Genomic DNA, 27,850 nt, shown 5'->3' on the forward strand with positions numbered 1-27,850 from the left:
AAAAAAAAACACCCAGAACATTAACTAGTTTTGATTTGGCTACTGATTTTGGAAGGGATGAAAGGGGTAAAGAAGTTGAGGGCTTGGCTTATTTTCTTTAACACTTACAAAGTCTGCTTTCCCAGTCTGACTCTGGAATTACTCACGAACAGCCTTGACGCTTCACTTAATGAAGGGGAAGCTTCTTCCATGGTAGCTTTCTATCAGAGGGGAAAGGAAACTGATAATTCTGCAGCTGTTGGAGAATATTTGTTGACTGCCAAATGCATGAGTGCTGCAGTGATAGACAAGAACAAAGCAATGCCCTGTTACTGCGTAGCACCCAGGAGGTGGAAGCATCGCTTAGAAATTGTTACACAGCACAGGAACAAAGCTAAGCAGATATGAAACCTGTATTTGTTGTGCTGTGCCTGTTCAAAGCTGCTGGTATTTGGCAGCTGTGGAATTTATTAAATATTTGCTTTTGTGGTTTTTTGACACATTTTAAAACTTAAATTGCCTTTTAATAGATAACACATCTGTGTATCGTAGATGATGAGGTATCAGAGAGTGTCCTGGTAGGCTTGAGTTGATAGAGATGCTCATATCTAGAGACACTATGGAGAAATGCAACGGAGATACCAGTTTTAATGAAGGTTACAGCAGGGCCTCCTCCACTGAAGGATCCTCCATTGAAGAGGGGGATCAGTTCCTTTTTTGCGCTGAATTCTGTAACTTAAAAGAAGAAACCGCAAAAGAAATGCCCGAGGAATAGACTGTAATAATACTGGTGTTTAAAAGTTTTATAGCCTTGCAATCAAGTTGGTGCAGATGGAGGCTGCCTTTGCAATGCCACCTGCCTCCAAGATTTATAAGGCAACAATCCAGAGAAGGCAAGAATCCTGGGAAATACAATCATTCTTTCTTGATTCCAGTAAACCTAATTAGGGAGATTTTGAGGATCCATGAAGACTTGGAAGGATTGACCTAAAGTATGGGAGTGTTTCAGTTAAAATTATTTTTTGTCCTGCCTGTCCTGTCCAAGTGCCAGTTAAATGTTAAAAGAGATGGTTAAAAGTGACATTTTTTCACATAAACAGAGATGTGATCAATTTGGCCATCAAATAATGTTATTATAACTATGTAGCAGCCATTAGTAGATTTGTACAAGAATCCTGCCACTGTTGGGAGTGGAAAGTGGCGGTAGATTATTTTGATGCTACTTTTGTTTTAGAAGCTGCAAGATGACTCGTCTTGCCCATTCAGTATATAACATATGTAATTCTGTTGTGTCATAGAGATCTCACAGTCCTGGGGTGTTCTGCCTTCATGTTATCCTTTGTTGAAGAACCTCCAAACAATCATAAGAATTAATGTAAATCATATAACTTTTTTTTGCAGGTTATGACATGTCCACCTTTATAAGGCGTTATAGCAGATACTTGAATGAAAAAGCATTTTCTTACAGGCAAATGGCATTTGACTTCGCAAGGGTGAAGAAAGGGTAAGCAAACTTTCCATGTATAAACTGCTAGGTTTTCTTCACCTGTAAAATCTTGTTTATGGCATTAAGCTTAATTTTAGTGTCTTAATGACTTTACTCTTAAGGTTTTTATTTAATTAAACTGAAACAACAAAATAGTTGTGTTTCCTAAATGTCTGTGACTGGTTAAGAATTGCACGTAGGGAAGAAGAAAGATTATGAGTACAAAGCAAATATTGGATATCACTTGATTAAAGACATGGGACTTACCGAATTGAGAGCTTTTGGTGCTGTGCATTAAGTCTGACTCTTATTAAATCATGCTGCAGAGAGACTGTATTCAGAATTTGCCAAAGGAAACACTGAATCTATTTGGGATCTTTCATTAGTCTCCAGACACCTTCTATAAGAAAAGGAACAAAGACTTCTAGAAGGAAGAGGTCTGTGGAGTTGAAGGGCTCTTCTGCAGTGAGACAGCAGAGAGGAGGTGGGAGGGTGAGGCCTACCGGACACCAGGAACCAACTATTGAAGTTTGGGGAGATTTTGTGTCCTGAAGGGAACACTGAGATCTAGTGCTTGATTATATGAGAGAGCCAGTCAACAGTAGGTCAGATTTGTAAGGAAAATGGTTAGTCCAACATGATCGAGTAATAAATGACTAGTCTTAGAAAAGACTCAAATAACCCAGCCAGCCTCTTCTGGCCACGCTGTGTGTTGTAATTGCACAATAAATCAGGTTCTTGCTCTGTAAACAACTTTGTTTTTATGCGTGTCCTTGAATACTTGATTTGCAAAAGGTACTTAGTGCAAACTCTTCTCATCAAAGAGACATGGAAATTAGTATTCAAAATTCAGGTCAAATCTTGTCAACACAAGCTGTTCCCCAGGAAAAGATGGGAATAAAGACAGTTACGGGCTCATCTTGCTTTGAGTCAAAGTCAGGGAAGAAGAAACCCAGGGAGTGAACACTGATACGTACTCACTCCTGCTTCTGCTGCTAGCCACCTTAGCTAGAAGGAAATAGTAAAAACACTAGGTGGTTTTTTTTTCACAGTATTTAATGGGCTCTTCCTATATCAAAGAACTGGCCTTATGAAGAGCACACCTTGTTTTTTTCCCCTTTAGCTTAAAAGTGAGTTTCTTCTATACCAGGATGGATGTCACAGTGTCTCCCTGTTTTTATCACAACTCACATTGAGACTTCATGGTATTTTGTGTTTCCCTACATATACACCTAACACAGCACAAAATTTAGATCTAAGTAATCGTGAAGAAAAATCCCAGTGCGTAGCTGGAGTTCCCAGGGGGCAACACAGCAAACAGTTATAAATTAAACAGAATGAGGCTATAAGCTGGTATTTTTGCTTCCCACTAGAGTTGAGTTCAAAAAAAAATGAACAAAGAAAATAAGAAAAACAAAACACTCCCCAACCTTCCCCATGAAGACTCAGCTGAGCTCAGTATGTTGGTCTTTGTCAGAGCATCTTCTTTGGACTCTTAAGCCCTGTAGTTTGGACCTGCACAGCTCTGGAGTCTCTCTGCCGAAGCATTAACTGCACAGCAAGTGGTTTAGAAGCCAGGGAAGGGGCAGGTTAACTTGCCATATGTTAAAGAGATTCCTTTTAATGATATTGAGTCTGCATCTGGGTTGTTGCTGGTGGCTTCGGTGTAGTCTGTGGCTTTGGATTCTGGACTGTTGACACAGATTTCACTGCTGGGTTTATCTCCTGCTGCTCTTCCTGCCTCAAACTGCGAGACAAGTAGGTCCTGCTGTGGCACCCTAGCTCTGTTGCTCGAGTCCTTTCAAGTTGGGTTTTGAAAGTGACAGGGTTTGCAGTAACAGGGACCAGAATACTCATCTCCTAAAGTTATCTGGCATATGAATTGTTAAGAAGTTTTCAAAGTTAAGATTAATATCTGTGAGGATCAACAGGTTAGATTTTGGTCAAGGAGGCCTCTGTAGTTTTAACATCTTAAAGTCTGTTTTTCACCTACTGATTTCAAGCACTTCACGTTACAAGAACACAGTTTGGGGTTGCTGCAGACCCCTTGATTTCTGTCTCTGCACATTCCTGCGAAGCCTTGTGACTTGTGATTCCCAGAGCCAGGTGCTGCCTCGTGGCATAGCACGAACGCCGTAGGAGGGCGGTGTGGGTCCCCCGGCGGAGCCAGCGGAGCTGCTCGTGGGGCGGCTGGCACCGTGTGGGCCTGTGGCTGCTCCAGCCCGGCCTAGGCCTACGCGGAGGCAGTTCTGCGGCCTGCGGGCCGCGTAGGAAGGGGCTGCTGTGGTCTGCCCAGCGGGAGCTGTGTTCAGCACTCGGCAAGGCCCCGGGGGAGCCTTGCAAAGGGCAGGATGACTAGTAAAGACTGCTCAGGAAAGTCTCCGAGGCTAAGAGGGTCTAGGCAAAGACTGCAGTGACTTCTGTTGTCGCTGGGTTGGCAGCGTCTGCAGTGGCAATTCACAGATCACAGAAGGATTAAGGTTGGAAGGGACCTCTAGAGATCATCTAGTCCAACCCCCTGCTCCAGCAGGGACACCCAGAGCACGGAGCACAGGGCGGCATCCAGGCGGGTTTGGAAGATCTCCAGAGAAGGAGACTCCACAATCTCCCTGGGCGGCCTGTGTCAGGTCTCTGTCACCCTCACAGGAAAGAAGTTCTTCCTCACATGCAGATGGAGCTTGCAGGAGAAAACCTATCGAGTTGTCTTTGGTGACCACAAATGTGTCTAAAAAGTACTGCTAGCAATGACTTGCCACCAGTTATACTTCAGGTTCACGCATAAAGACTTCTGGTCACTTTAACTATTTCTGCAATGTTATTTCTGGTCAACTTGTTTAAAATCCTGATGCTGCTTCTCTGGCAAGAGGTTGGACCCTGGCATTGGTTACTGCAATGCAGAATCCTTCTTGCTCTCCTGTTGGGGAGGGCGGCTGGTTGAAGTCTTTGCTGTGCCAGCTCTGATGCTGCAGTGGAAGGCAGGAGAACCAGACAGGATTGAAAATGTGGAACTGGACAGATTTGGCAATTTCACAGTATTGAACCAGACAAATAGTTGACAAGGTTTCCAGCAGCTTTCATCTTGCCATTAGGCAATAAGTCAGTTGGGGGTAGGGGGAGGAGGAAAACCCTGACTTGTAATCGGTGTTTCCTCTTGCAGAGCTGAGGGTGTAATGAGAACGATGGCTCCAGAAAAGCTGCTGAAGAGCATGCCAATCCTACAGGAACAAATTGATGCACTACTTGAATTTGATGTACGTATTGAAGGTCTCCCAGCAAACAAAACACAGACACTAGGCGTTGACTTAAGTGTTGCATTGAAATTGGTGTTTCACCTGCTTGCAGGTAAGGCTTTACTAATAGCCCAACTAGGATGGAGGGCAAAAGCCCACAACCTTTTTGGTGTTCCACTGAGGTAGGGCAAGGTGAAAGGTGGCACTTACTTGTATGTACAAAATGCTTAGATGCAGATTTGCTTATAGAGAGGGTAAGGAAAGAGATCAGGAAATGAGGGTTCCTGGGAATGCTGCCTCTGCTTGGAGTGTTCATTTTTTGCATCAATGGGGGAAGAAACAAAGTAAAAGGAGACAGAAGTCCCTCCCCTCCTTGTTTTTTTGGCAATAACTGTTGGGGAGTGTAATGAGTGGAAAGAATAAAATACCATATGTACGTTGTTTGACTTCACTAAAGACATCATCTTTTTTTTTAATTACACGTTGAATAGACTATAAAAACTTGAATCTAGACTATTCATAGACATATGAATGTATACAAGATATCTATACTGTGTCTCATTAATGACAGTGAGATTATGTATATGTTTCAAATGATGGACAAAACCAGAGGTGAGTAGGTGTAGGAGGCGGACTGGAACCTTGCAAAGAGGTCTTGGAAGGAATGAACTGTGAGGTTCTTCTGTGTGCTCTGTGGATGGAAGGACACAAGCCCACTGGGAGAGAGGACCCCCTACAGCTTCCAGAGGAAAGATATAGTGTAGAGTCTTCCTACTGTGTTCTTACTTAAAAAAATTAAAATAGTGATACTACTCTCTAAAATAAAGTTTCTTTTTTTTTGTTATTTAATAAACTAGCACTTATTTTCTGTTCAAGATGGTATGAGAACTGGAAGGGTCTCGACTTCCTTGACTCGATTGTGTTATGTAGGAGAGGTGCTGCTTTGTTCAGGCTTGTCCCCTAGAGCTTTGTTAGCAGCTTCTCTGCCTTCCACCACTGTGGGATGGGTGAAGGAGTCGAGGCAAAGACGCCTGCTGTTGATGGGAATATTCCTGCACCGCAGTGAATTGTTCTGAAGTGGTGCAAGAAGTGACCCTGCATTTGCTAGCAGGGTAAAAACCTTTTACACTCTGTGTAAAAACTCGTGTTCAGGGCTTGACTGCACCTATAACAGTATCAGATTCCTGACGCAAGCTGGAACTTCTGATTGCATTAAGTAAAGTTGCTCAAACTAACTGGTATTTTATTTGTAGGTTCATCCAAACGAGCTGACAAATGGTGTCATAAATGCTGCATTCATGCTTCTATTTAAAGATCTTATCAAACTTTTTGCTTGCTACAATGATGGAGTTATTAACTTACTAGGTAAGTACCCTGATGTCTGTAGTTCACATACACAAGCAAGTGAAAAATGAAAAATGGGTTTTCAGTCTCCCTTTTTCTTTCATCTTGCTATTAAACTTAATGCATTGTTTTTGACTGTCCTGCTAGGAAGTGAAAAATTAGGAAAAATTTTGTCACATTCATAAACTTTTAAATTAGCGCTTATCTGAAGCTGGGTTGCCATATTATAAAAATGTTAAGAAGCCTCCTGCAAGGCACTGAGCCTGTCTGTGCTTGCAGGTTAAAAAAAAAAAAAAGAAAAAAAAAAAAAGTACATTGCTGTGTATGAGAGATCGTATAATATATCTTGTGAGGATAGCAAAGCAGCTTTTGCTATTTGATTGCTCACTCAAAAGGTTCAGGTTCCCCTTTCTGCTCTATGTACTATGTACTAGCCTTTTATTAAGTAGCACTCCTGAATAGCCTTCACAGTTCGTCTGAAAGGATGATTTCCATAGCTGGATCCTCACCTAAACTCTGTCTGCCTTCAGATGACAAGGTTTATATACAAGGCTCAGCATGTTCTGAAGTTCAGGAAGCTTGGAGGGATCAGAGCTTAGCTCATCTTAACCACAGAAGCACAGAATGGTTGAGGTTGGAAGGGACCTCTAGAGATCATCCAGTCCAACCCCCTGCTCCAGCAGGGACACCCAGAGCACGGGGCACAGGGCGGCATCCAGGCGGGTTGGGAAGATCTCCAGAGAAGGGAGACTCCACAGCCTCCCTGGGCAGCCTGTGCCAGGGCTCTGTCACCCTCACAGGGAAGAAGTTCTTCCTCACGTGGAGATGGAACTTCTGTCTTTCAACTTGTACCCACTGCCCCTTGTCCTATCACTGGTCACCACCAAGGAGAGTTTGGCCCCATCCTCCCTGTATTTTCCCCTCAAGTACTTAGGCATATTGATCAGATCCTCCCTCAGTCTTCTCTTTTCCAGGCTAAACAGGTCCTGCTCACTTAGTCTTTCTTTGTAAGATCAGATAGATGCTCCAGTCCCTTAATCATCTTTATTGCCCTCCACTGGCCCCTCTCTAGAAGCTCCACATCCCTCCTGTCCTGGGGACCCCAGAGCTACACCCAATACAATGCACTGCAAAGCAGGAAGGCTTTGCTATGAATTCTAAAAGCAGCATCGTCTTAAATTGCCCAAAGCGTTTCAAGGCTTGACATAACTGACCTTACAGAAACTTGGTTTCACCTGCTGAGTCTGTACAGCAGTGTGGTAGGTCTATAAAGACAGGTAGAAACTCACATTTCTTGGTTACCATGGCTGACTGAAAACTCCAGCTGCCACGAGAACAAGAATCTGAGAGGCTGTAAAGACTGAACACAGGCAAAATTAAGTTCTTGAACTGTAAACCTGGACTTTTTTGATGTGATACAACAATTTATGGTGAAATTTCATAAATGTAAGTCCCACGTGTTTTGACTGAGCTATATATCAGCATAGAAAGTTTATTTTGTAGGTGCAAATGTGTTGGGCTTAACAGTTGGATTGAGACTTCATTGTTTACAGCTATTTCAGCATAAGTTCAGGTTGCAGTATATGGCAGTCTGACTTTGTAATACTGGTGTGAACTGTGAACCAATCTTAAAAAAATTCTGAGGTGGAAAAAGTACTGCTCTTCAGTGTGAGAATAACATGGCAGAAGAAATATATTAATACCTTTAAATATCTGTGACCAATTTTAATTTCAAGGTTAATACATACTCCATCTGCTTATGATTTGTCTTTAGAAACCTAGTTTGTGTCACATGTAGTGCTATGACTGTTTTGGATGCAGTTTTCCAGTCTCAGCTTCTCAGCTAATATAATTTAGCTTCTCAGAGGGCCAAAATCCTAATTTCTACAAATGACTGGGAAAGCCACTAGAAAAAGTCCAAGTAGAAAAACATTTGTAGATGTTTTTCCACACTACATTCTTGAAATACAGTCTTCCTGAAAACTAGAATTTTGATAAATACACCTATACATTTGTAAAATGCCTTAACTGAAATTTGCCAAAATATTCCTCCAGAGAAATTTTTTGAAATGAAGAAGGGCCAGTGTAAAGATGCTCTTGAAATCTACAAACGGTTTCTTACTCGAATGACCAGAGTATCTGAGTTTCTTAAGGTTGCCGAGGTAAGTGACTTCCATCTTCTCAAGTCTGGCATTTAAGCTCATGTGATTATTTTTAGCACTGTATTATTTGAACTATATATTATATATTAATTGAACTTGTCAAGCATTCATTTTGCTATGTGTAAATTTGAGGCTGTCTAGATCTGCTCGTTCAGCACTTCTTGGACTGGTAAGCCCTGCTCAGACCTTCAATGAATCTCTGCTGTGCAGCCAGCCTCAACTTTCCTGGCAATTTAGCAGATGACAGGAATTCAACCACAACAGTGTTTCATGGAAGTGCTGTAATAAATGTGGTTCTGGGGCAGGGTTGACCCTTAGAGGATGATACAGCAATTGCAGACAAAAGCACAATAATTTGAAGTCTCCTTCTTAAGTCTTTACAGCCAACTGCAAGTTCTTAGCTGTGATGTGAAAATTTACCAGATTTGATGATTTTTTCTCATCCTCTTACATGGGTAATGCCAATATTACACAGGTAATTAGCTGTTCTGCTGGCCTGTCATTTGAGCTGTTTGGCTCCCAGGCACTAGGTGAACTTACTGCTATATTTCATGTGTCATTATCAAGGGCAGCAACAAGGAGCTAAGAGAGCAAGTTTGTGCTTTTGATGGTGCACCTACTTATTTGAAGATATAATCACCTTCTGCAAAGGCAGGTGATGTCCAATGTGAATGTTGGACCTGAGGGAGGAATAACTTGGAGGCTTTAGATCTGACAACTCAGGTACTTATAGGTCAGCTGCACAGCACAGCAAATTCAGGATTATTCTGATTACACTTTGCACTCGCTAAATGTGGAGTTTGCTCTTCTGCAGAAGTTAGATGAGCAGCTGCTACGAAGAACCAGCAGTTAAGCAACAAGGCAACTAATTAAAATTTGCAAACTGACACCTCATCTTGCCGTACCTGAAATAAAAGGAGAGAAGGGCAGAAAAACAAAGGGACCTGATCTTTAGCTCTTTTTCTCATCAGTCTTTTCTAGAAGTTGCTCACAGCTGAATTTAGAAATTAATTCACTAGGATAGTCAGGTCGTGTAAACTAGGATAGTTCAGGTAGGACTTCTGTTGGAGCTCACTGATGCTGCCCTCGGAGACAATAGCACATGGCCAGAAAACCCTGCATGTTTTACAGTAGGGAGTATGAATTTTGCCAGTGTCCAGGAGAACCAGAGGAAAAAGTCTACTGCAAGTTGCTGCGAGTCGTGGAATGGCTTCTGGGAAGGAGGAGCGGGGAAGGGAGTGGGTCTCTTTACAATTTTTTGAAGACAAAGTGGGTCTTAAGTTCAAGAGTATTGCACTGTTCTAGTCAACTTTAATGCCTGCTGAGGGGAATAACACACTCATGTTTTACAGCAAGTTGGAATTGACAAAGGCGATATCCCGGATCTTACTCAGGTAAGCCTTGCTGGGGTCTCTTAAAGTCTTAAAGCCCTCACAACTCGCAAATCAAAAATAAAGCTGTGTGAAGTTTTTTTTTTGAAAACTGGTAGAATAACCTCTTCCAATATAGAGTTGAAAAATGGGCGTCTTGCCCTTTCTGTGTATTATATGATAATGATTTGGGATAATAAAGCTGAAATATTGATGATGTTTCTAAATGCCTAAAGGCATTGAAATAGGGAGTAGCATTCCACAAGAAATTTGAGTTGTGGTGACGTTTGGTGTGTGCACATACTCTGTAGATCCAAAAAAGTAGCTTTGGAAGCTGAAGTAGAAGTTGGAAGCTGTCGGTCTTTCCTCTTTTGTGCTTGACACTAGGGTTTTGGCAGCTCTGGTGGCTTCTTGGATATTGGAGAACTTGACTCATTTTTCATTAGCTATTCTTGAAGCACGGTAGTTTTTGCCCACATAGCTAGTGGGAAACCCCTATCCAGGTTTCCACAACCGTGTTGGTCAAAAGATGCAAGCCATCTTTGAAGCAGTGTCTGGAAGAAGGTACTAAGTTTTGTACCTGAGCAGGTATTTTCTAGTGCTGCTTCTACATATTCCATTGACAGGCTGACTCCATTGACCAGCTTATGGGCTTGCTGGCTGTTTAAAAACCTCTGAGTGGTATATTGAAAATTTAAGGATAGAACTGCAGTTGTAAAGAGGAAATAATAAGGCAAGTTTCTGAAACACAGCTTTCTACTTGGCCACTGAAGTAGGCACAGCTTGCTCCTTTTGATATGGCCTTTTGGAATAAATCCGAGTCTGAATCTGTTCTTCAGTTCTTCTGTTCTCAGTGAGTGAGAGCCTTTGATCATCCTTTTTTCTTGCTGCTGAAGAATCCTTGTAACTAAGTCACTCATGTTTAACTCGGTTCTTGCTTGTGCTTGCGTTATGAGGAGCCATACCTACAAAAATAACCCTAACAATCAAGCTGTTTCAGCGTTGTTTATGGGCAGGGGACTGGTCTGAACACAGCTCATCAGCTAGGGAATTTCTGTGCTTTTGAATTTCTGCACATGTTGAGTTCCTTTGTCGCTCAGTTTAATGTCAGAATTAGTATGTGGGCACCATACATTAAGTATACGCTAAATATACTTAGCTTTGCATTGGCACTAGCAGCTCCTGAGCATCCTGAAGCCTCCACCCTATCTGCACACCGTGTGAACACACAGGCAGGGGGGAATCCACTTTCTGTTGTGACATCCTAGTGTTTTTGGTGCGTGCATATATCCCGAAGTTAAAGACATTATTTCTGGAAAACACCATAGGTGTTGCTGCCAGGAATTCTAGTTGATCTGAAAGACACTGATAAAGAGACTTGCCCTTTTAAAGAATGTACCATTGATGAACCGGTAACCCTGATTTAAAAACTTTGCTATTACTTGCCTCTGTGGCTCTCAAGATTTTCCTTCTTGCTTGTTAATCTTGCAGGATTCTACATATCCGAACACTATTTTTATACTGGAGTTATTAAAGACACTGTCATTTGTATTTACCACTGCTTTTCTCAACTGCCATTGTAACAGCAAATGCATGCCTGGGAACATTGCCTGGCCACCAAAAGGGCTGCTTGAAATAAAACCAAAGATCAGTAAGACTTGAAAAGACTTAGATTTTGTAAATCCTTCCAAATACTTTTTTTTTTCCTGAAATTTGAGTTATTCTAGGTACTGTACTCAATAACCTATGCCTAGTTTAATATTGCAACCAAATAATAACTAATATATAGATTATGAGGCTGTTGAAACTAAGGTAGCAGCTTTTGTGGGAGTTGGGGTGGTAATGTGTTTTGTTAACACTGCAAGTATGATAGATCCCTTTGGTTGTAAATGACTTGCTGGAGATGTGGCTACGAGCAAAACTGAAGAGATGTCCTTGCACCTGTAACTGTTGACTAGCCCGGTGGATGCCTGTGCTGTTGTCAATATTTTAGCTTTGAGTGAAAGCATGATGAGTGTGTCTTGGTTTTAGGCTTCAGACTCTGCTTAGTAGAGCTAGATGTTTTCTCTCTGCAAATTTGAGCGCTTAATATTATCCTTCAGCTATCCTGTCTTTGCCTGGATAATTCTAGCATGGAAATCCACTATTTTCACAGTGTTGTAAAGAAAGTAACAGCATGAGCATGCACTACAGGGAGGTTTTTGCTGGATCTCTGTGATTTCTGGTTTACTGTACTGTGTTTAGAAGTGTGTCTTTTGTCTTTGCTTTCAAGGCTCCTAGCAGTCTTATGGAGACCCTTGAGCAACATCTGAACTCATTGGAAGGAAAAAAACCTGGCAACAGGTAGGTCTCTATTGTGAAAATATCTCAAGCAAAGTGTGGACTGAGACTAGCTGGTATTTAGGCTTATTGCCCCCAACCTGCTTTTGGTACCTACCTGAAAAAAAGAATTTGTGTTATGATTAGATTTTCCTTATCTTTTCACAAGGCTCTAAACGACAAGCAGTGGGGGGAATGGAAACAAACATCTTGACCCTTTCCTTTGTAAAATAAAATTAAGTGTGGCTTAAGGAACACTCCTGAAAGGATCTGTTTTTTGTTGCTGCCAGGACGTTTATTTTCAAAAATGAATTGTTTCTTAATGATTTTATATTCTTTTGCTACATATTTGTCATGACTAACTACAGGGAAGAGAAAAGCTAAAACTGTTTGTTTTTTTTTTTTCTTTTTTGTCTTTCTTTTGCTGTTGCTTTCCTTGTCATTTAGTGAAGGGTAAGTACAGACATTTATGTTTCACTTGCATGCAGGCATGGCTATGGCTTTTTTAGATGGCTTGAGCAGTCAGAAATAGCTATCTTCATTAAATTGCGTCTAAATTGTTACCTTTGAATATATCCATTGAGTTATTTTTAGTCATTTCTGTAGTGCTTCCAGAACTTCCAATCAATACTACAGCTTTCAAGATCTATGAGATTTATCCAGTTAGATAGTTAACCTACAGGACAGACCCGAGTTCAAAACCAGTGAAGTTTTATTAGAAGTTCACCTTCTCTTTCCATACTCGGTGGCATTTTAAGCTTTCCTCTCTTAAGCCAAAGCATTTAGCACTATTTTCATATCCCATAATAATGAAATCAAACAAATGCACTGAGCTGCGCATCCTAATTTATGATTAAGACTCTGCAGTTTGGTGTTAGTTTGACTTTTTTGCATGTGAGTGACTTTTCAGCTTGGACTTTACAACTAGTCATTTCCATACTTTTAAATATCCTTATTTTAAAGTAACTTGGCTTTCTTTAAAAAATGGCCCATGTATCCCCAGAAGTCTGTTATTAGATAACTGCTTCCATATCAGTGTTATTCTGCTAGAGTCACAGGATTTATACAGCCTGGCTGCGTCTTGCCCCAGTAACTCCTTCCTGCTAGCTCATGTAGGCCTTAATGTGAGGCTTGGGTGTGCATTTCTGCCTTCCCTGCATAAAGCAGAGCTTTTTTAAAAGGCAGAATAATCCTGTGCTGTCCACTAGCTTGAAAGAGTTTAAGCTTTGAAGAATAATTTTCTGTCTTCATCTAACATAACATGCGACAGTTTGAGAAATGGGAGAGGACATGCAATTTGAGAGATCTTCAGAAAACTGTCATGCTTACGTTTTTTGGTTTATTTTTTGCATGAGTTTTGATGACTAGAAAAAGATTTCAAAAGAGTGCTTACCTCAAACTATTTTATTTTATTTTATTTTATTTTATTTTATTTTATTTTATTTTATTTTATTTTATTTTATTTTATTTTATTTTATTTTATTTTATTTTATTTTNATTTTATTTTATTTTATTTTATTTTATTTTATTTTATTTTATTTTATTTTATTTTATTTTATTTTATTTTATTTTATTTTATTTTATTTTATTTTTTTGCTAGATCTGGGGCTCCTTCTCCTCTGAGCAAGGTAAGTACTGGCAATTGGTGAGCTGACTCGTGTTCAGGTGCCTGGCTTCTGGGCATCTTAAGGGCATAAAGAGTTAAATTTCTCTCTGGTGATCTGCTTTGTAGACTTGTCTGGGCCCTAAATGACACACTGCATCTTGACACATTTCCGTAGGGGTCCCCTTGCTCCAGCTCCTTGCTAGTTTGCCAGGCCATAACTGCTCACATGGGTGCCCTCGGTGCCCGTGACAAGGGCTGTACAGCAGAAACTAAACAGAAACCTCTGAACCGGGCAGTTCAGTACTGGGTTATAGTTAAAGTTCTTACCCTGCTTCCAAAACAGCCTAAGTTTGAAGGGGGGAAGAAACAAACCGCAGTGCCGTCAATTTTTGACGCATTGAAGCTGTTCCTTGTCTTAATTGGGGTTTTAAGAGGTTGATAGTCAACCCCAAATCCTCACCTTCACTTCTGAATTAGAGTTAGACATTGGGCGAGTCATCAGTATCCCCTAACAATGAAACCTATTCTTTGTGGCTTCCTCTAGCAAAGAAAGCAAATGCTGAGAGCTTGTGACTTTGATAGCCCTCGGAAAACTTAGCCAGTTGTCCTTAAATTCTCTAAAACGGGAGAATAGCTTGCCCTGAGAACACCCAGTGTCAAAATTGAACTAAAGTGAATATATGCACTGTTTTTTTTTGTGAAAGAAATAATGGTATATTGGATGTATACTTAAAATATTTTTCCAGTCTTCTCCGGCTACAACTGTTACATCTCCCAATGCTACCCCGGCAAAAAGTATTGATACGTCTCCTCCAGTGGATCTCTTTGCAACTTCATCTACAGCTGCTCCAGTCAGGTAAGTTAAAAGGCAAATATGAACCTGACACAGATGCCAGGGTCACAGCTGTAACAGGAGCTGACAGCCTGAAAGGCTTTGCTCATGCTGTCAGTAGCAGACTTCAGTACTGAAGGAGTTAGGTAAATGTGTAAGTCTAGATCACTAATGAGCCCTAGCCAAAAAATAAAATTTGCTTTCAGTATCAAGAATGCCAGAGTTGAGCCAACATAAACTTAGAGTCACGTAGACTAAAGTTTCTGTAACGGCTGAACACAAAACCAAATTAATCTTTGCTGACTTGCACTGATTTCTCTCTGAAACTGCTGATTTAACTCCTTTCTTTTGCTGTTCAAGTTAGTTAGTGAAGCACAGAAAAATATATTGACTTAAATGGTTAAAATAAGAATAAAACATTTCAGTTTGACCAGTCAGAAATTCTGAACTTTGCTTTTAGCTCAAAAACTGAAGAAACCGCTGTTCTTCATTATGTTACTTCCAGAATTGAAGAACACTAGACATGTAAAATCTCCAAACTAGAACCAAAAGTATAAAGACTTAGCTAATTTGGATTAAACCTTTTGGTATGTTAGATGAAGTACTCTGAAGGAACAGCCTCAAGATTCATTTTTTACTATTTAAACGTTCCAGATGGATAAGACTTTGTTCACTGGCTTCTAAGTCAGTGTCTGGCTGCTTTAAGTTGCCTGGGTTTTAGCAGCTCTCCGTTGCATCATGCCTGTTCCTTGCCTGGCAAGTGCACATTTCTGGCCTTCTGCTATGATGCAATGAAGCGTTTAAGTAGCTTGGAGCTATTGTCAGTGACAGCAGCTATTTCCTCTGTTCTTGGGAACCACCTGTGATTTGGTGGGGGAAGTCGGTCTGTTTTTGGCTTCAGAATTGTCGCAGTTTAGTGTCTCCGATTCATTACTGTCAGAATCCAGTAGCAGAAATGAGTTAAGGTCCTATCCTGAGGTGTAATGTTTTCTTGGCACTGGTTGCAGTGCAAGTGTTTATATTCATTCTCCTAGTATTACTGCTTGAAAAAAAACTTTTTTTCTTAGTTGTTGAAATGAGCAAATGATCCAAGATTAAGATCTCTTTCTCCTTTCCTTGTCAGCTCTTCCAAACCATCTAGTGACCTTCTGGATCTTCAGCCAGATTTTGCATCTACTGGACAGGCGGCTCCAGCCCCTGCTGCTGCTGCTGCTGGTGCTGGTGCTGCTGCTGCTGGAGCAACTTCATGGGGAGGTAAAGAAACTCGCTGCCAGCCTCTCTTCTTGCAGTCCCTTCCTCCTCAGTTCTCCCTGAACAGAAACCGGGCGCTTTCTGTACTGGCACGGGCTGTTCCCAGCTCCCACTCTGAATTCTGCTGACCTGACAGTCAGGCATTCCCCGGCTGCACAAGACTCTCCTTTTTCAAGGGATGTGCCTAATCTTATAAGCTGATTCTGAAGGCCAGGCTGCAAAGCTGGGGAGAGCAGGATTATGTGATTGAAAGTGAGCAGGAGGAGGAAGGCTGAAGGTGAACAGGTAGGGGAGGCGTCTTTGAGCAGGTGGGGAGGCAGAACGAGGATTGATTATGTGCTTATTGGCAAGTGTGTCACAGGCTGTGGCAGATCCCACCTTTTCCGTTCATAAAGCAAAGCAGACACATCCAAAGGGGAAGTTCTGTTTTGGAAAAATGTCCAACAGGCTCTAAGCCACGCAGTGTACACTGTTATACTGAGCACACTGAGCTGAGTTAGTTGTTCCAGGCAGCATTGGTTGTCAATGATTTGGCCAACCATTCCTTTTTTTTTGATTTTCTCCTCGTGAAGAAGAGAAATTAAACCATGAAATGATTGCTTAGCTTACATAGTAAACCCACTGTGCTGTAAGTGTAGAGATTTTCCCTGTGTGGCAGCTTGATGAAATCATCGTGCTTCTTATGGCAGGACTGCCACACTGAGACGTGACGACTCCATTACTGAATGCTAATGCTGGATGCAAGTCACTTCTGCATCCCCTCTTTCTGTTCCTAGTTTTAGTTCATTAAAGCTGAGAGTGTCTCAGTCATTCACCATTGTGAAAGTGTAACAATTGCTGTAGCATACATCGACTTTTGCATACCCCTATTTAGCCTGTTGAATTGAGGGTTTTTTTGGTGGAACTACCAGTTTTATTAACGAAATTGGATTCTTATCCAGAAAGCAGGACCAAAGCATCTGTCGCTTAGAGTCACTCTGATTAATTATTTTGCAGTTTTAATTGCGTCCTGTTTGAGCTTTCTGAGCCGTTTGCTTTAGCAGTAGGTAGGTATGTTGTTCTGCTCCCTCGTTCTCAAGTATCGGAGCACAAGGTTTCCCGAGATGGGCCCTGAGACTCAGGCTTCTCAGCTGCCTTTTCTTTACTTAGTTGCTCATTCATGTAGACTGTCATTAGACTCTTAGAATATTGGTTCTCATTGTAAATTAGGCGTTTTAAAAGAGAAACTGTGTGTGTATTTTTTCAAATTACTGAAAACTTCTTAAAATCACCCAGTCATGCCCTTACTCTTTGTAGTCCACAATGGAAAAGGGCGGCTAAGATTTTACTTTGGCCAGGGCTATTACCACCTCATTGGACATTGTTCAGTCTTACCTTTAAGATTAGCATTTTGTTATCACAGTGAGCTTCACATTTTTCAGCTTTGCAGCGAGCAGGAGTCCAGGTATAATGAAGTGCCACTGCATGAAAATATTACTTTTTTTTTCCTCCTCTAGTTCAGTAGTTGCCAAACACAATGTTAGATGTGCATAAATTGAGAACTGTAATGGCCTTGTTGTAAAAATACTGAAATTTCCACTCGCCTTTCATCAAGTCATGAGAAACCCTGCAGCCTGTGTGAAGTTCCTCTATTTAACCTACGTCTGCAGGATGAAGCTGGTAGTTGTTCTGAACTGCGTATTGTCATAGGTACCATGGAGCCTTTTACAAAGCACCAGCTTCAAGCCATTCCTTTTCTGGGTCCTCGGAGTTTTCTCTTCTCATTAGGCTCTTGTAATCCAGCAGACAGGTAGCAGTAGGGAAGAACGGTGCCTCGAGGTCATACATCTTCCTGGGTTGAGAGCCACGTGAGAAAGCCAAAAAAATCCCTCTGAAAGCTTCAGAAAGAACTTCAGGGAAACAAAATTCTTGTTTTGCAGTTTTTAACAGCGCCATTAATTTGAATTTTTAGACTGAATTGCAGGAGGGAGCATGGCTCAATGGAGGATAGTGAGATTTGGGGAGAAGAAAAATGAGGAGGAAAGTGTGTAGAGAAATCTTCCTGCAAAAATGTTCTTGAATCCATGTGGAGGCAGAAGGATCTTTCAAGCCTAAAGGAAAAAGTTGTCTGGCAGATGCCTATCCGAGCATGGAGAGTTGGGTGGAACTGCTCGTAATCTTTCATGGCTGCAGAGAAATTTTCAGTGTAAATCTTCACAAACTAGTGTCTTCTGTTCAATCACTGATGATTAAGTAAAGGCCTTAAGTGTTTTAGTTGAAGTGTTCAGTGTGTGGCCTACGTGGGATTCGCACAGAGCTGTTGTACGGGCTGAGTGATGTGATTCCAAGGCTGCTCTCTGTCATCTATGGGAAGTGACAGCTGCTCTAAGCTCTGACCCTCCAACAGGAAGGTGAATTGACTTGATTTTTTGTACTGAACTGCCTTCTGACGTGCCTGAGAACGTGGGCTTGCTATTAGTATTCTTTCTTTAGTATTACTATACAATAAAGCATTGATTTTAGTCCTTCCCGTATTAACAGTGGCTGTAGACTGCCATGCTGCATAACTGTAATGTCACTGTGTAGTGATCTAGGACAAAACTGGAAACAGCAGCACATCTGAGGATAAGCTGGTGAGAGGCAGAAGTTTGCCCAGGGTTGTGTATTTTCAGCCTAGCTGTGAGACTTGCACCTGGTGTGCAGTAATGAGATACCAGAGTGCTGCATTTTTAATCGTGCTCTTCCAGAATGGTGTTTTGACTTACCTGAGCTCATGCAGTGAGTCTCAAGTAGACCTGTCTTTGGGAAGTGATTGCTAAGGTACCTGCATGTGTTCTGGTGCCTTTCTAACCAGTGTGGAGGGAAGATAGAGACACATCCATGAAGGTTAAGTGGAAGATAGGGACACATGCATGAAGGTTAAGTGTGCTTGCTCAGAGCATTTTGCTTCCCAGATGCTGTCGTATAATAAAGTATCTAGACACTGAGCTTGCTGTTCAATGTGATGATGAAGAACCCATAGTCCCCAATGAATCTCGGAGCAACCTTGAGCTCTGGTTGATGTGCTGATGAGTAAATACGTAGCTGTTCTGCTCAGACCGCTGTCCCTGCAGTATAAAATGGGAAATAGGCCAAGTTTTTTGCAGCCTGGAAAGGGTTGTGTGCTACCTTAGCTAAAGATGGTTCTAAAAATATATTCAAGCCTTTAATGTAAAGAGCTGTGCCGCTGGAGGCATGTGCAGAGGGCGAAATGCAGTGAAACTGAAGCTGATGCCTGTTGGCAATGCGTGCCTCCAGCCCCCCCATACTGATTTGCATCCTGTTGTAGGGTGAATATTCCTCACTGGATGATGTCCACAGTGTCCCTGAGGGGAATGCAAGGCTGGGATGCCCTCTAGGCCACCTGCAGCACTCTGCAGTGAAAAACCATAACGTTCTGTGGTTGTAGGCCCTAGATTCAGAGTGTCAAGTAACAGAAGAGCCACATGTCATCCTGAGTGGACTGCAGGTCTTTGAAACAGCCCTGAGGTACCTGGCATGATAGTGTGGTGTGTCGAGGCCTGTCTGCAGAAAGGTGCTGGTAGTGCCGCAGCCTTCCCCAGGAGATGGATCCTTCATCCATAGAGATGGATTAGTTACAGGTGTGTGTATAGGAGTGCAAAAGTGCAGTGGTTTTAGAAAAGTGCTCATGATCTACAGCCTGAGGTATTCAGTGCCCCGGGATCCTGTCTTCCCTGTGCAGGCAAGGGGAGGCCAAGTATTTCGAGGGAAGGACATGAGCGTTTCTGTCAGTCTAATAACTACCCAGGGCCTAAATGACTACCCAGAGCCTAAAATACAATGTTGGCTTCCTCAGAGAGGGTAGTAGTAATTATTTCAATGTAATAATTTAGTAAACACTGTAGAGAGAGCGGCAGAACTTCCGTGGTCTCGGAGCTTGATCTGACTGGTCTTGGAGGCAGCAGCCTGCAGAGGAGCTGCTGTGAAAGCTGCTTGCTGCCTCCAGAAGCAGTTGAACTGAGGCTGAACTCAGTTCCAGAAGCAGTTCAGCTAGGCTAGAGAGACTTGCTGAAGTTGTCCAGCACTCACAGTCTTCACATAGTCTTCACAGTGTTAACATAGGTTGCACCTTCTGACTACTTTTACTCACTTTCAGGATAACTTTGTCTGCTTTCTCGCTCCTAACTTTATTCTAGAAAATACTTGCAACCAAACAGAATTATCTTGAAATTTGCCTTATTGTCTGCATACATTTTGCTAATAGCATGATGCGGTCTTGAGTAATTGCTCACTGATTTGAGTTAATGTCAATTACTTCTGTGTGTTTGCTGTATGTATGTGTGACAACTGGGTTTCACTGGGGCTCGTTCTTCTTATGTAAGAGTTTAATTTGTGCTAGTCTTGAATCTTTGTGTAGTTAGAGCAGTCCAAGTAAATCACAAATTTTCAGTGTTCTTAACTATTTTTAAATTTTAAGATAGTCTATTTGCTTCTTGTGGAACTGTCCATTACTTAAACAGGTGCAGGTTCTGAGAGAGGGGAAAAATGAGGACTAGTGTGCAGGTGAACTGGGCTTTCCAAAGAAAAGGTTTTTGGCTTTACCCTGGGGCAGTGAAAGGCACGAGACCTTCCTGTCACTGCTTGGTCCTGACTGATACTTGGTCATGGGTATTGTATTTAGAAATAGGAATGAAGTCCAGCTGCACAGAACAGAAATGCTGAATACTACAAATGTTGGAACATCTTGCTGATTAGAGATCAAATGCCTAAGACTTGTGCCCTGGTCCTGATTTGAATAGAGTTATTAAGCAGCATGAGCTTTGTTATGTGGAAATAACTGTTTGACTATTGGAAAATTAAATGCAGGCATTCTGTTTAATCCAGATGTGTCACTTAGAGAATGAATGTGTGGCTAATGAACACCACCTGCGTGGCTGCTCCACTAACTGCTCTGTTTCTTTTACACTGCTGTCGTTTTAATGGACAATCACTAGACCTCTTGGGAGAGGGTGAGTAACATTTTTAATTTCGAAGACTATTGAAAGTTAAGACTCCTTATTAAGTATTAATATTCTTGGAGCTGAGTGCAAGTGGTCTGTCTCCCTCTTCCCCTTACTTTTCCTGTTTGATCTTCGTTGTATGGTTGCATATAGATAACCTGGCTGCACTTTCCGGTGTTACCTCTGAGCCACAGATTTCAGATCCATTTGCCCCCGAGCCTAGTGCAACTACTGCTGCAACTACTGATACTGCAACCACTTCAGCTCCTGCTACAACTACAACTATTACTGCTACCACTGCTGAAGTGGATCTCTTTGGAGGTTAGTCTGGTTGCTCGAATAATCTAATCCATCTCATATGGTTGATGAAGCAATATTGAGGTCCACTGTTGTAATAAGGCCTCTAGTTTTACTTGATCAAGCAAAGACACCTGGGTGTTGGGCACTTTATGGAGCAGGAAATGTAAACTGACCGACTAGCTTTTTGTTTGCTGTGTTAGTAACTAATAGGCTGCTCTGCATATACAGTGTTTTACCTCTGCATATATCCAAGTATAGGAAATGGAAAGCTGTGTGCACTTCAGCCTGAGGTATGTTCTAATAAACAGCTAACGAAGAAGACCAGTTTTCAGGTGCACACGGGGGTAAGCAAGTATTTATTCTGTCCATGTCATTTAGTGACATTGGGCTGGACTGGAATTTCTGGGGAAAAGCAACGGTGCTTTGCTAGTTGCTGCACTAGAGAGGATGGGCATGGCAGCTCCTTGCCCATTTCTTACCTGTCATCCTTCTGTCACACAGCTCTGTTGTGTTTCTCTGGATCTTTCCTTGAAATTCGTTATGGAGCCACCTGCAATTACTGTATTTCAGGATTCAGCATTCTGCAGGATTCCTACAGTAAATCAGAATTACAATGAACTTGGACTGGATGCCAGCTGTACAGCTAACATAGAGGCATCATTGTATTACTTTTTTTCTTTATATGCTCTTTCAATCTCTAATGCTGGTTGATAAACTCTTGGTAAGAATAAAGCCTCTCGTGTCTGTTGCCAGCCTTCTTTTCATTCCATGGGAGTATAAGGCTTCTCAATAGCAAGTCAGAAATGCCTCTGTGTCTTTTCAACATGGTATCAGTCTAGCTTGATGGGAAAACCTTTTAATTTATGAACTAACATATTTTACTTCACATTGAGGATTAGCTAACTGCTCTGTTTAACTAATTGTCTTTGAAGCTTGTTCCAAGTGTGACCGTGAATGTTGATATCAAGATTTAGTAATAATGTGTTTGCTGCCAAAATGGAGTTCCACAACGTTGCTGTGTGTTCCCCACAATGTTCCTGTGTGTACAGGAAATCTTGAGTATAGCTCCAGAACAAGAGAAAAGATAGACAGGTCCTAAGTTGTGTTTCTCAGCTCATGTTTCTGACCTAGGCATCTGTGGGTAGAAGTGTTTTGTTTTGGGCCAACATGGGGTGATTTTCTATATGAAGGCCAGCCCTGTAGAGGGAAAAAAGCAACACAAATTACTGCATGCATTGTGTATTTGGAAGTATTTGAATGCAAAACTCTTCAGTCCAATTCTCTGTGGAATTTCTTCCAAGTGGTCTGCCAGTGCCTGGTATGCGAATAATACACTGACTTTGGCCTGTTTATGATATTTTACTTGGACAACTGCCATCCAGTTTTGTTATTGAACCCTGTTACATGAAAAATAGGTTTATATTTCAAGTGGCTTATTAGCAGGCCTTTCTTTTGCTTTTATCTCATTTCAATTCTATTGGACAAGGATAATTGTCTTCCATCCCTTCTGCTGAAGTTTTGATGCATGTCCTGTTGAGCTTTCTAGATGAACTGGCACAAACCTGTTTTAAAATGGTCATTTTCATTTTAAAATTGAGACTCCAATTAAAGCATGCTAAGCTTTTCTCCTATGCTGATTTAACAGTGCAATTGCATCATTCCTCCCTACAGAAATTTTGAACTTGCTGTCTTTGAAGCAGTAGAAAAACGCTTTATGAATGCCTTAAACCATGTCATTTTGATTGCACAGTCTCTCTGTGGAGAAAATGCCTGCTTGTGAAGGCTGGTCCAAATGGTACCATCCATTAGGACTATTTCCTGGGATTAAGAGCTACACGTGGTGGTTAAAGCTAGGAATAATGCTGTAAAAATTCAGAGCTTGCAGTTCAAGCGTATCACCTAGGAAGAGGAGACCAAAACGGAGCCAAAGCAAACCCAAGACGTGACTACAGTTTCCCTCTCTGAATTGGCTGGGCTGGTTGGCCTTGAGGATGTTTCTTTCTCAAAGAAACAGAGATAAACAAGGTTGGCTGACCAGTCTTGAAGGTCAGTGTTCTAGATCTGCCAAAAGCAAGCCAAGTAAATGTAACTTTTGTATTAGGCTTTTTGGCTTCAGAAATATCCTATTTGAGTGCTGCTAACAGATGAAGAAGTTGCCTTCCTCAAATATTGGGCAGCTTAGCAGCTAGAAATGGTAGGAGTAGATCTCTGCCTCCGTAACTGGCCAGCTGTGTGCCAGAGCACTTTGCCCAGTGCTTTGCAAACCTAACTCACAGTGACTGATTAATCATACATGTATTTGAGGCTCTGAGCATGCAAGTTGAGTATCTTTATTAACACCAACTTAATGCCATTCCTCTGTCCTGCATTAATTGATTGTGGGTAGTACATGAGCGCGCTGCTCTGAACCCTTATACAATGAGAATTCTGCTTTTTAGCACATTCACTGAACTTTCTGTGGCAGCCTCAGGAGTTCCTCCTTCAAATTCTACTTGAGCTTGCTTGGGTGGGCTGGGGGAGACGAAGCCCGTGCGCTGCACGACAGAGTAGCAACGTTCATGTTGTATAAGGGGACCTACCTGTGCGATTTAACTTGGTTCCTTTACTATATTTTTTCTTCTCTTTATCCTTTTTTCCTTTTAATTTCTGTTCTTAAACTGCACCCAAGATGCCTTTGCAGCTTCTCCTGGGGAAGCCCCTGCAGCCACTGAAGGGGCAGCAGCACCAGCTACCCCAACCCCTGTAGCAGCAGCTCTTGATGCATGTTCAGGAAATGGTGGGTTTGATGTCATTAGATGGTCTCTTGTTTTGCTGGTTTATTTTGTTTGTTTGTTTGTTTTTAAACTACATGGCAGTGTGTTTTTCTGAAATTTTCTTAATAATGTGCCCAATTGGTCAAAACAAACCTTAGACTGAAGAGCATGTTTAACAAAGCTGCCCGTTCCTGGTCCCAGCAACTCCATCCTTGTTCAGTAGGGCTAAGGAGTGATTCCCGCAGCCCTGAGCTGTGTGAGCAGTAATCTGTTAAACTGGCTATTCCTTCATCACGCCTCTTTCTTTGGCTTTTTAAAATCCTGCCCTTTAGTATCCAGATTGTTGAGCCTTTCGGATAACCTTTATTTTGGAAAAACATAAGTAATGTGTCCGGATAAGTAGGCTAGATGTTAGAGCAGCCTCATTTGTGCGTGTGTGTGTCTGTGTGTTTGCAGTATGTGCATTGCCTGTAGTTGCTTTGTTCTGAACTTCCTCCTTTACTGCTCCTAAACATGCATACACCTGTATTTCCCCTCTCCTTTTTACAAGACCCCTTTGCCCCATCCGAAGGTAGCGCAGAGGCTGCTCCCGAGCTGGACCTCTTTGCTATGAAGCCAACAGAGCCTGCTGCTCCTGTAGTTACCCCTACAACTAGCGCAGCCGCTCCAGCTCCTGCAACTGCTCCTTCTCCAGCTGCTGCTGTCGCTGCCGCCGCCACTGCCACTACAGCCACGGCCACCACCACCACGGCCACCACTTCTGCTCCCGCCACCACCTCCGCTCCTCCTGCTCTAGATATCTTTGGTGGTAACTTTTGTTTTTAACTCTTTGATGCTGGTGAATTGCTCTGTCCAGAATACAAAATAACTCGTTGTGAGGTGCATGCTGCCTTCCAGGCTTCCCAGTGAGAAAGCCTCTTAACTCTAAACGTGCTGTGCAAAAGTTGAAAGTTCTGCTTTCTGGCTTCTGAAAATGAGTTAAAGACATGTATGTTCTTGGTCTTAGATTTGTTTGAGTCTGTTCCCGATGCACCTGCTGTACCCGCAGCACCTAAAGCTGATGTTACGCCTAGCATAGATCTGTTTGGTACAGGTAAAGAGAGCAACCTTCAGCTACTTTGCTGCTTTGTTATGGTGTTAACTGACTTGAATAACACTCATTTCTCCTTGATTTTTCTTTCATTTCTGGAAGATGCTTTTTCATCTCCACCACATGGAGCTTCTCCTGTGCCTGAGAGTTCTCTCACTGCTGATCTCTTATCCGGTGAGTGCTTGTTTTTCACAGGACATCCTACAGGCCTCCGGGTTTTCTTTCAAGAGTGAAAATAAGACTTATCACCAGCTTGCACCTTTAAGCTGAAGCGCCAAGTTGTGGGTTTGTTGATAGTTCAGTCCCAAGATCAGCAGTTATTGGAGGTGTGAACCATGAAGTGGCTGAAGCTGAACTTGAGTAAGTGGTGTGGATGCTAAGAGCGTAAATCCCTCTCTCAACATGAGAAAATTAGTAAACAAGAATGGCTTTTGAACAGTACTGTGGTTTTCAGTTGCTGTGTGAGAAATGTAACCCTTTCAGTTTGCAGTTCTGAAGACTGTTACCTGAATTTACTGACCCTGTAGTTCTAACTTATGGACCCATGTGGTTGTGAAATATTTAGCTATCATTGTTGCCTTGCTGATACTAAATATTATTTATCCTATGCTTACTGCAGTGGATGCATTTGCAGCCCCCTCTCCTCTACCCACTGCCTCTCCAGCAAAGGTGGATTCTTCAGGTGTGATTGACCTATTTGGTGGTGGGTATTTTTCCTTCCTCACCACTTCAGAGCTGAATCACTTCATTTCAGTTACCTTTGCACTTTGCTAAGGCTGCAGCTTCCTTCCCTTATGACTTTTCTGTGCAGCTAGGACTAACTTGTCCAGTTCTTCATATTGCACCATAGCTAATGAACTGCAAATAAGCTGTCAATGTTGTCAGTCTGTTGCCATCACGTTTGCCATGCTATCTTCAGTCAGTGCATGTGTGCCTCTGTCCCTCCGAGCTCTGATGGAAGGGTGCTACCTGCTTCCCTCTTTCCTCTTCAACCCCATTTTTGCAGCCCTCCATGTTCATATTGGTTTCTCTTAGGTTTCTTTCTCTAAGCAGCTGAAGTTTTCGGGGTGACTTTTCTGAAACTGGGTATCTGAATTGTAAGATCTCTGTCAGACTTGACATGGTGAAAATTAGGATGGGCACAGCCAACTCTAGAACTGTTGTCGAACAGGAATATTGTTTAAAATAGTGAAATGGGAAACATCAGTGAAATGCCCTTCTCGGAAGACTTAATGTCATTCTGTAACTTCTGGCTGGAATTACTCCTGTCTTTTGTTCAATGCTTTCATCTCCAAAGGGCTGTAACCCTGTAGCCTAAAATCCTGCTCTCTGTGTGGACTTGCTGAGAAGGGGCCCGAGTAGGAGGGCTTGCAAACCTTGGTGATTGGTGTTGATACCATCCTCTTCTGTGTTGCTGCTCTATATAGAAAAAATAGATTTCTCTGACATGCTGCTGTGTTGCCTCTCCTCCTTTTCACCTGAGCTTTGTGGCCATGGCACTGCTCTGGCAAGCACTTTCATTTCTTTTCTTGTGCCACATGAGATGACTCTCCTGTTGCCTCTCCCGTTTAAGATAACAGTGGTGAACTCGTGTATTTAATGTTGAACTCTTCACCTTTTCTTGCTGCCTTCTGGAATCCCCTGTAGATGCTTTTGGAAGTAGTGCTGCTGAACCCCAACCCGCAACCCAGGCTGCTTCTAGTTCCTCAGCTTCTGCAGATCTACTGGCTGGTAATGAAGATTTGGTTTTTGTTTTTTTTTACACTTGCTGTTTAAATGAGAAATTGCAGAAACTGTCTTTATGAAACCGTGTGTGTTGCTTGGGTATATAAATGGGCTTTTGCCTTGGATTAAAATACTTGTTCACACAGTTTCTTAACTTTTAGATTTCTTGAGTTAAAACGGTAGCAATTTGTAATGTAAGCATTACATTAAGTATACAGGGAGGCTTCATTTTCCTACCCCCTACGTAAGACTTACTCTTCTGCACTGTGTGCTCAACAGGGGTGTCTACATAAAGTTTCTGTGACTGATTTCAGCAGTACTTAAGGAAAATAGTATTGCAGGTTATACTATTTATTCTCCTCTGACAACTCATCTGTGTTTCCTGGCTGATTTAGTTGAGACACGCTTACATGTTGGAAGTTGAAATGAATGAATTAGCAGCTGTCTTGTGTGTACCCAAGGAGGATAGGGTGAGAGGAGAGAGAATAATACATATGTCTGTTCTGAATCTGTCTGAATGCCAGAAAGACAACTACATTAAGTGGGATATAATGTGTAAATGTATGCTAAATTTTAGTAGAGAGAGTTTGGGGATCTTAAATTAGAAGTCCTTTTGGTTTTGTAATGCTTCAGTAATTCTGTGCATTGGTTAAAGGTCGGTAGATAACTTTAGATTGGAGACCAAGCTCTAATCACTAGGCTCTGAAGCACCAAACTAGTAATTTTGTAAGGAAAAATACTGGTTGTTACCCTTGGTGGTTGTCTGTGTTATCAGGGGAGTGAGTGTAAAGATGTTGTCAAGAAGAAGCTAGTCCAGTTTGTGCAAAAAATACAATACCAGTTTGTGCAAAAAATACAATACAAAATATTTTCTGTCTTGATTTGTACCTTAAGTTGCGTAATTATATTGCAGGTGGCTTAAACTTCTGCAGTATACTGTCCTAATCTGTGATCTTAAATTAAAACCTAACCTGCAAAAACTGATGTTGTAAGTCTAAAATTTCAAGCCAAGGTACTACTTGTCAGAATGGATAGGGTTTTTTCTTTYTTTTTTTTTTTTTTTTTTTTTTTTTKKYTTKTWTGCATTTAAAATGGCCATGAGTTGATTTGGATGGATCTTTATTTGGCAGGCACAGAGTCTGTAAACATCACAGCATATTGCTAAGCATTTGCTCACCCTAGATAATGGCAGATGTATAGCCTGCAGTGTAATCCAGTTTTAAATTTAAGATTATCTAGATTTCATAGGGTGGCTGAAGGCTTGTCCTTCATGGTTAATGAATGTTCAGTTACTCTATGTGTTTATATGCATAATGGTACAAATACACTTGCTATATGTCATTGTCCTACATGTTCTGCTGTGAAATAAGTTGCTAAATTATTCTTGGCTCTCTTTAAAATCTTGTGGGAATTTATTTTTTCAC

At 41.7% G+C, this 27,850-nt stretch overlaps 1 protein-coding gene across 11 annotated transcripts in view; it reads left to right on the top strand.

The window, feature by feature from the left end:
• The window catches only part of SNAP91 (synaptosome associated protein 91), a 59,420-nt gene that overhangs the window by 16,588 nt on the left and 14,982 nt on the right, over positions 1-27,850 (top strand). For 4 of the 11 annotated variants that reach the window (XM_026038443.1, XM_026038446.1, XM_026038445.1 and 1 more), the window contains exons 4-21: positions 1,381-1,483; positions 4,623-4,716; positions 5,949-6,060; positions 8,095-8,201; positions 9,554-9,595; positions 11,844-11,914; positions 12,338-12,343; positions 13,491-13,518; positions 14,243-14,352; positions 15,452-15,582; positions 20,553-20,567; positions 20,712-20,879; positions 23,527-23,634; positions 24,162-24,419; positions 24,618-24,704; positions 24,804-24,875; positions 25,321-25,404; positions 26,349-26,432. In XM_026038443.1, the coding sequence (XP_025894228.1) occupies positions 1,381-1,483; positions 4,623-4,716; positions 5,949-6,060; positions 8,095-8,201; positions 9,554-9,595; positions 11,844-11,914; positions 12,338-12,343; positions 13,491-13,518; positions 14,243-14,352; positions 15,452-15,582; positions 20,553-20,567; positions 20,712-20,879; positions 23,527-23,634; positions 24,162-24,419; positions 24,618-24,704; positions 24,804-24,875; positions 25,321-25,404; positions 26,349-26,432 (1,680 nt within the window). The remainder of the gene's footprint in view (positions 1-1,380; positions 1,484-4,622; positions 4,717-5,948; positions 6,061-8,094; positions 8,202-9,553; positions 9,596-11,843; positions 11,915-12,337; positions 12,344-13,490; positions 13,519-14,242; positions 14,353-15,451; positions 15,583-20,552; positions 20,568-20,711; positions 20,880-23,526; positions 23,635-24,161; positions 24,420-24,617; positions 24,705-24,803; positions 24,876-25,320; positions 25,405-26,348; positions 26,433-27,850) is intronic. The other 7 variants (XM_026038444.1, XM_026038449.1, XM_026038450.1 and 4 more) reach the window with 5 other exon arrangements.

Source organism: Nothoprocta perdicaria, unplaced genomic scaffold (genome assembly GCF_003342845.1).
Source record: "Nothoprocta perdicaria isolate Ctin4 unplaced genomic scaffold, notPer1 scaffold_21, whole genome shotgun sequence".
NCBI classification, from domain to species: domain Eukaryota; kingdom Metazoa; phylum Chordata; class Aves; order Tinamiformes; family Tinamidae; genus Nothoprocta; species Nothoprocta perdicaria.